Consider the following 8755-nt stretch of genomic DNA (forward strand, 5'->3'; position numbering starts at 1 on the left):
ATCACCAGTCGATATACCGAATTTCTCCCTGGGATTAATAAAGCATTTCTGATGAAGCTGAGACGATGACTAAGGCCTAATCTAATACACTTTCCCATTGACTTACAGTATGTGCCAAATGTGGCTGAGTCATCTAACACTCAATGAGAAACTGTGGCTGTCTTCAAACTCAAGAAGAAAACCTGCACAAACCACATGTGGTTTTAATGACAATGAGTGAGTATACTTGTATGGTTGAAAACATTTGATTGCCAAATTCCTGTAAGAATACCTGAGGCTAAATGATTAATCTCTTTCCGCTGAAGATTTTGAGGGTCCATAAATCTTCAAACTAAAGGCTATAATGACAAAAAAAAACTTGAACTACACCTTTAATTATTAAATTCAACTGATGAATTTAGTTTAGGTTGAAACGATCAAATCTGAATGATTCTTGTCTCACCTATTTACAGTGTTTCAATATGGTTAGAGTTGGGTGAAAAATACAAATATATTAAAAGAAATTGAACCTTACCCTGCCAAGCAGCTGACATGATAAGATGTTTTGTTGATTATTGTTGTATTATTGTGATGTCTTTTGGAACGAAAGACAAGTTTTGTAGGAGGGCCACCCACAGTGGAATCATAGGAAGAACTAAAGAGCCCATAATCAGAACAGTTTCCTCTTGAATCAAACTTTAGTATGTATAATTGTTTCAGTGAATTCAGTGACACAATGGAAGATGAGTGTTGGGAAGCCATCTATAAGTAACAACAACCAATGTGTGGACCTTAACGTTTTGAGCCCTTAGTGTCTCATTGGCCTATAGCTACCAAATCCAAAATACAAAGTGTCCACATTTTCTTCATTCTCATCATTAATTTAGATCACTGGAAGCCTTTAGATCACTATCCATTTCTACCACTGATGAATCCCTTCTGGCACATACCTCTGGATTTTCAGCTTTGTGTTACTGCCTTCTTACGCAGAGACAACTCCTGCCTCGGGCTAATGAGCATGGAGTGAGATGTCCTCTGAACAATCTGCAAATGCCACCTCAAAGGACACATACGGTGCCCCAGTTTTTGTGGCCACAGGGAGCTGTCTGCCATGATGTAGTTCAGAGATTTCTCTTGTTACCATAAAAGTTCTGGTTAAGATAACATGTGGAAGGAGTTAAAGTAACCCAAACAGGACCGGGACTCAGGTTGAGTGAGTATAAGCTGTTGTACATGTTAAAGCTATCCGGTGTCTGTCATAAAGCATTCACACACCTTGTCAACAGGCTAGGCGACCTACAATTTTGGAGGATATTGGTTTCTTTCAGCTGGCAACTTTGTTCTTGCAATTTTTCCCTAAAAGGCGGAAAACTGTGCTTGCATGTTCCTAATGAGGAAGTGAGGACAGAACAAAGGCTTTACAGTATATGAACGTGATGTCAGGCACTTTGAATCTCTCATACTGTGGCCTTTGTAATCCTTTATGTCTAAAGAGGAGTTTGGGTTTGTGGCCAAAAGCACCCACAAGAGAGAACTTGCCCTCCTACGAAACTAAGCAGCCGCAAGCTTTTGAATAAATAAATATCCGAGGAGCAAAGTATGGGGTCATTTGGAGGCTGATCACTGAGACACACCAGTGGTATAATTAGAATCCACTATATTCATGTATTTTTTAAACCTGTTTTCTTTCCCAGTGTCCCTCTCATTATCCTTCTCACATTCTCTCTACACAGGCATGTCTTTCGCAGTTTTCTTTCCCTCCATTCATCTTTCATTCCCTCCAAAAGCAATAGCCAGTGTAGTGATTCACTCAGGCTCCATTGATCATTTAAAAGGTCATGGTCTGATTGGCCACTTCTGGTGCGCTCAGCAGGAGGTGGTAGTGACTTTATTAGCCTGATCGCCTTTGAAGTCCTCAAAACGAGTGCAAGAAACTCTCCTGCCTGATCAAAGGAGGGAAGAGAGTCAAGGACATAGAAATAATGTACTTTGGGTCCACTTCTCTTGGAGATTTACACATGATTATGTATAAGGCATAAATCAGTTACATATGAGTAATGGAGGTTATTATCTCACTCGTTTATTAAGGAATATTACACATCTCAAATGATCCCCTAAGGGTCATTTTGTAAATGCGAAGTACAATTCAGAAGCATTTGCTTTGCCTAAATGTTCGTATCACTCATCTGAGAATCATTTTCAATCATCACTGGAGCATAAAATAAAAACAAAATTAATGTGGAAATGAAACTGAATGAGCTCCGTATTGTACCAATCTGTAAGGTCAACATGACTCCTGACTATCTTCATCAATCATACAAACCTCTTTACGAACACAGCTGACATTTGCTGTGATTGTTCTTGTAAATTAATGACGCATGGAGTACCACACCCTGTTCAATGAGGTGTTCTGGATTAGATGCCTAAATGTAGTGCCACTTCATGCTGTCATATTGTTGGCTGCTTCTTAAATCCCTGCATAGAAGGTAAGAGGGGTTGTTGAAGAAAGGCTGCAGTGATTGTCAAGTTGAACTTCTTTACAACTGACGTCATAAACCCTATGACTGCTATTTTTGAACAAATACCAAAAGTAAAGTTTTATAAACATTTCATTTTTTAAACTTAGTAACGAGTAAAATTACATTTCCCCAATCCTTTTTTTCTAAATTGATGCTCAGGATGTTTTTTAAAACCTATTTTTTTCATACAGACACACGTGAAATATTGATATTATGTCTGTGTTAGCATGAAGAGTTACAGCAGTGGAGCATGTAGACAGCTTTGGATAAAACCTAAAGTAGTGAGTGAGGCAAGTCATATATGTATCCTCCTGTAAAAACCCCAACGCAGCTTAACTTATCAACATGCACTGCCTCCTTACTATTTCATCCAACAATAAGACTTTTTACAGTACCAACTACAGGTAAGTGTTATATTTTAAATGGAAGACTTTGAAATAAATGAATAAAAGAGCAGGCAAACTGAAGGAAATGTTAAATGAAATCTTGACATCCTGTTTTTTTTATATAAATCCATCATGATCTCCTTATACAGCTGGTTATCATTTTGTTCTTGTTAAAATCAATTTATCAAATGTGAAAGGAAATCATTACTCAACATTGTAATTTCATCTAAGGGTCAGAGCAAGACGAAGTCTCTGATGCAGTTTTACTTGACTATGAAGGTAACCTAAATAGTTGGTGGTTACGTTGTAGTTTTTGCGAGCTTTGACCAGAGACTTAAAGAAAAAAAAAAATCTTTGATGATGACGTTAAATCATGTCGCTTCACATCAGTTGCATGCTAAGCCTAGATCTGACACAATGAAAAGAAAAAGTTAGATTTTCTAATGTCCCTAAGCCACTTGGCTTCAACATGAGTAGATCATGATCAGCCAAGTCAAACACAGAAATCAGAGCATGCATTAAGTCATTTAGAAACAACAGAAAGCTTCCAAATGTTGTTGTCATTCGGTGTCCAGTCACTGATTTGTTGCCAGATATTGTGTTCTGTCATCTGAACTGTGCCTGCAGTTTAAGGACGATTAAGAGTAATCATTTTGATTTGAAAAGAGAGAAAAACGTTTGAGTTTGTCCTCAAACGGCCCTGAAGTCAGACACAGGAACCATCTGTTTACTTTCCTAATGTTTTGCAGAATTATTATTCACAACTGACTATGTGCCTTTTTGTTCTCATAAGTTCTTGTGTGAAGAACCAGGATGGGACTGGTGATAACTATCACCTACTGGAGTAAGTGACTGCAGTTCCGCCTTCTTGTTTCCCTTTCATCATCACCAAGGACATTAGCTCGGCTCATTTGTCCAGTGATGTCCCGCCAGTATCTTTTTTTCCCCAAGATAGAAGTGAATGACTGAGAGTCTCCTGCTCCTCTGTGTCTCCTGTGTCTGCGTCACTGCCTGATAATCACGACTTTCCCGGCAGCCTTCACTTGATGCTTTATCTCAGCTGGGGTGTGCCAAAACGGATGTGCACCAATATGGGACCCACGTTCCCTAACAAGGGGCTGTGTGCGGGGGTGTTAGGATCTGAACACTCAACATTGATCAGAGTATCAAAGGTGAGTGTGTCAACAAGTCTCTTCTCCCCCCCCCCCCCCAAATCCTGAGAACCTCACTGCTGAAAATATAAATGATGTCAAGCTGTGTGAAATGAATTTGTTTTGCTTTTATGCTGCCACAGCTTCTCCAGTTAGAAGATGAAATGTAAAGGTTTTGACATCTAAATCAGCACTTAACACATGGTTGTAACTTCTCCAAAAACATTCTGGATAGCCTCCAAAGTTTTCCGCATTTCATCCATATCAACTGTGGCGCGTAGGGCTGACAAGTCTTCACAGCAATCCCTGTGAAGACGAGTGGCGACTGCAAAGGTTATGGAAGAGGTTATCGCAAACTCTTCGCTGTCCATCTCACTCCATGAGGAATCCACTATGAGGAGCGCTACACTCTAGATGTGAACTACAACAGCAATCCTTTAGGTCATAGTTTCCTCTTAACTAAATCCTTTTTGTCTCTGCATTCCTTAAAGAGAGAACATGGACAACAGGTTTATAAATTCATCATGTATTTTGTGATTTGAAGTCATAATCAATGAGAGTAACGCAATATCACAATCGACATTAACATGTGTGAACAGCAAACACTATTTAAAACGGTTGATTTCAAAAGACAAACATCAGACTTTTCAATTTTCCAAAAATGGTTCTTTAATAAATAGCGGAAAACTGACTGACTTTAAAAAACATCCGCAGCTCTTTGAGGCAAATCTGTATGATCATTATAAGAGCCATACTATCATTTTGTTCATTGTGAAATCTGATCACGCTTTCTCAATAGAACAAACAGGGCACAGGTTACAAAAAAAAGATACTGTGATGATATAAAGTCACAAGCCTTCGTGTAATTCATACAAGAGTCTTGAACATTTATGACGGTCCTTTTTGCGGAAAAATTCCAAACAGCTCAATGCAATTGTGACCAACTCTAAGGGATGAGAGACTGTGTTTGAAATGTTTAGGCAAACAATGTATTATTTGATCCCAGAAATGATGCCACGATCTGAATTCTTTCGTTTAGATGGAGTGGCAGGAAACAGAACGCAGTGGCCCCCCCACACACACATACATCCCTGGTAAACATTCCACATAAGCAAACACACGAGGACAGGACCTGGAAGTCCAAGGAGGGATCAAGACACACACTCCGGGGCTATCAGCTAACCCCCTCCCCCTACGCAGACACATTTTCTCTCTCTGTGGCATCAGTGAGTGGTGATAGCTCTCTGTTTTTACATTGTGACAACCACAGGAGGTCCTGTTGTGCTTCTAGGATCATTATGTCTGTGACTTGTCCTTTTATTTCCCCAATGTTTCCATGTGTGGTTTCCTTGGGACTGCTACTGTAGAAACAATATACTAAAAGCCATGATGACACAGCAAGCCGCCACCCAGGGACTCTTCCGCTCACCTGGGAAAATAAATGATTTTAAGTCCTTACCACCATTGTTTTGCAACATTTCACTAATATTAACAGAACATATTCAGTAAATGTAAAACATAGGGGGAAATTGCCTGCTTACCTATTCTGGCACACTTCCAGAAAATTCCTAGAATCCTGAGAGAAAACAAAAATGATAAAAATAAAAGTAGAAACAATTTAGTATAGACTTCATTTTTCCCACAACTACAAACAAAACTCAATGTGAGAACTGTGAAAACTGATCTATAAAACCCAGTGAGTGAGTCATCAAATGTCCATGTTCGGAGTGTGCAAAATGGAAGCGAGGGGGACAGCAGGCGAGTCTTATCATCTCTGGTGACAGCTGGGGTAAAAAGGCCTTCATTTCTTTCAACTTTCATACTGACCAGATGGTGTCAGCATCCCATTTGGAATTTCCCATTTTATTGACATAAATAAACCCTGTTGTTTTAAGTTTCTATTCTGCAAAATAGAAAATTATTATTTTCTAAATAACATAGAAATGTTTTTCTGTACAAAAACACATACTTTTAGAATGTGCCTGAATGTGTTATTTTCCTCATTTTCTGGGCACATCCCGAACACACAAACCAAATCAACAGAAATGATGTCTCATGCCTCAGTCAACAAATCAATCAAGAGGGAAATGTATTAAATCATCCCATCTGCCAGCCTCAGTCTCATGTGTTTGTCTGAAGAGGATGTCCCTCCCTGCTCAGATGGTGTGCGTGCGCGTGTGTGAGTGCGTGTGAGGAGTGTGTGCGCGTGTGTGTGAGGAGTGTGAGAATGTGTGTAGCAGTTGCATCAGCTGTGCCAGACTTGTTAGAAGTGAATCATGGAGTTTGTACATCCAAGAATAATAATGATTCAGTAATGATGAAAATTTAGGCCTTCTGCTACTTTACTCGCCTCAATGAGGAGCTTCTTATTAGATGTAAAAATGTGATTTTTGTTTGGTCTTTGCTTGGAATTATCCTTCCAAGCTACAGAGGAAGGAAAATTTGCCTTTACACTAAATAGTAGCCGGCTCTGATTGGCACTGATGGAAAATCAAGGGGGCTGCAAAATAAGGTTGTATGTGGGTTTTGTAAGTGTCCTTATTTTACCCTGAGGCTTACAGGAAGACTCTTATCTAAAATAATACACTTAATATACTGTATAGGAACAAGTACTTTTAATAACATGAACAAGTATTTCTAACAAAAATGATTTACATGGCTGTTTAGTGTTTTGTCTGTTGAGGTGCTAGTGTAAACCACATGGCATAGTGTGGTAACATTGATTTGATTTGGTTATTGCATACAATGTCTGGTAATGTTTCACATTCAAAAACAGAGACAGGTATTGAAGGGGTCCATTATTCACTAAGAACACTTCAAAACTGCTCCATTGGCAAGTATCTTAGGCAGTATCTAGTCATACCCAGTCTTGTTCTTGTCTAGCAGGCTGGGAGCCATTGCTCTGATGTAGGCACAGGTACAGATCAAGAGGAGAATCACCGTTAGCAGTGACTGGAAGTTGAAAATGGCCGACTGCAAGAAAAAAAAGAAAGAGCATTAGTACATACACGATCTTGTGCTGCTCACCAGTAATAAGTGTTCACAATAATAACATGTTAATTTAAGGTAGTTCATTGTCTGTATCATAATCAGTGTTACAGATTTAAGAAGAAAGAAACAGTCAAATTGTAACCTTTAAGTGTGTACATTACAGTACCAATACTTATGTGCAAGCTTAAACATGTCAACAGGTATTGTGGCGTAGGAAGGATCAAATCCCTACACTGTCATGTGCAAAAACAGAAACTCAAACTTGTCCCCCCCTTGCTTTAAGTTATGCACCTTATTGTTATGCTAAAAAAAACGTAGTAGCACATCATCTGCTCACAAAAAATGATAACATATCAGACGAAATGCAGATCTAAGATTTAGTATTGAAATGTCATTTTTGAAAGCAGGACTTTCAGCTTTACACCACTTGTGAGTGTTTGTGTTGGCTGATGTTACTAACTTCATAATTCCTTCTTCCTGCATCTTATCCCATCTCCCCCTATCCCATTTTACTTTTCACTTCACAATAAGCAAGGTCTTTTACCTGCTTTTTGTAAAGCGTCTCGAGATAACAATGATTGATTTATTATAGTAAGGTTCTAAATAACGATGATAACAAAACTCAAGTTGATCATGTACATAGACTAAGTTAGCCCTTCTCTGTCTGGATATTCATGTGTAGGTTTTTTGTTGAATAGATATATGTCTTGTGAATTTAGAGAGCCTCATTAAACAACAAATCTGCAGTTAATTCATCAATTAGAACCAATAATGTAATCTATAATATTATATACCAACATAACATAAAAAGTCAACATTATCATGCACAGATAAAAAAACAAAAACATTATGGAGCATAAACTAAAGATGAATCTATCTTTAGTCTTGAATCTATGAGGAACTAAACAAACTCCTTCTACTGCACATTTATTCCATTTACTGATGTTATAATGAATAAAACTTTAAATCTCACATATTATTTCTTCACATTTGATTTCTCACTGCAATAGTTACCTTTCACATGTTGTTTCTACAGCTTTAGTTTTAAGATGAAATCAAATCTAGTCAATTATTTATTTTCTGCTTGACCATAACATTGTAAAGAATGTCTTAATTGAATGAATTATTCCTTAAAATTTAAATCACATGATTTGTTTGCCATATTTACTGAAGCTTATAAGCAACAACGTGTTAGTAAACGAGCTGTGTAGGTCCTTCATGTGGAGCTACGTGGCACACACAACAAAACACTGCGATGCTCTTTGCAATCGTGATCCTCACCACTGATACATTTTGTCATTGGAATCAATCTATTTGCGCTCATACACGACTTATGAATTGTGTATATCTAAAAGACATTGATATTGTATCACCAAAACATGAAGTGACTGGCTAAACTTTTAGCCTTTAAAGCTAGCCAATGGTAGCTCTGCAGGGTAGCGTTCACATTACGTCCCGCTCCACACTGTCTGGTAGCATTATATGGTTTCACAGTTGTTGCCGACATGGTTTAGCAGTAGGGCGCGCATTATACATACCGTTTAAATGTGCTGTTAAAAGTTAAAGCCCTTAATAAGTAAGAAAACTTACCATTTTTGTTTTGAGTCAAAGCCACATCACACTTCCTGCTCTCTCTGGAACTTACGTAACGTAACCAATGACGTTTACGTAACGTCATTACGCATTACTCTGCCGCTCCGCCGAAGCTCGTTTGCTGATTGGCTGAGAG

At 38.4% G+C, this 8755-nt stretch overlaps 1 protein-coding gene across 1 annotated transcript; it reads right to left on the reverse strand.

Moving 5' to 3' along the window:
* Positions 1-4679: 4679 nt before the first annotated feature.
* tmem167a (transmembrane protein 167A) lies at positions 4680-8753 on the reverse strand. Its single transcript, XM_020657452.3, has 4 exons — positions 8617-8753; positions 6899-7008; positions 5577-5611; positions 4680-5464 (listed from the first exon to the last, which is right to left on the reverse strand). Exons 1-4 carry the CDS (start codon positions 8617-8619, stop codon positions 5394-5396), a joined length of 219 nt encoding a protein of 72 aa, XP_020513108.1. The 5' UTR covers positions 8620-8753; the 3' UTR covers positions 4680-5393.
* Positions 8754-8755: the final 2 nt, after the last annotated feature.

The sequence above is a fragment of the Labrus bergylta genome, chromosome 2, assembly GCF_963930695.1.
Source record: "Labrus bergylta chromosome 2, fLabBer1.1, whole genome shotgun sequence".
In the NCBI taxonomy this organism is placed as follows: domain Eukaryota; kingdom Metazoa; phylum Chordata; class Actinopteri; order Labriformes; family Labridae; genus Labrus; species Labrus bergylta.

What these genes read in the sequence shown, in the direction of transcription:
- tmem167a (XM_020657452.3), bottom strand. An exon ending in CTAGACAAGAACAAGACTGG is followed by an intron (nt 5,612 to 6,898) that starts GTATGACTAGAT and finishes GTTTTCTCTCAG; the next exon opens with GATTCTAGGAATTTTCTGGA. An exon ending in CTGGAAGTGTGCCAGAATAG is followed by an intron (nt 5,465 to 5,576) that starts GTAAGCAGGCAA and finishes TTATTTTCCCAG; the next exon opens with GTGAGCGGAAGAGTCCCTGG.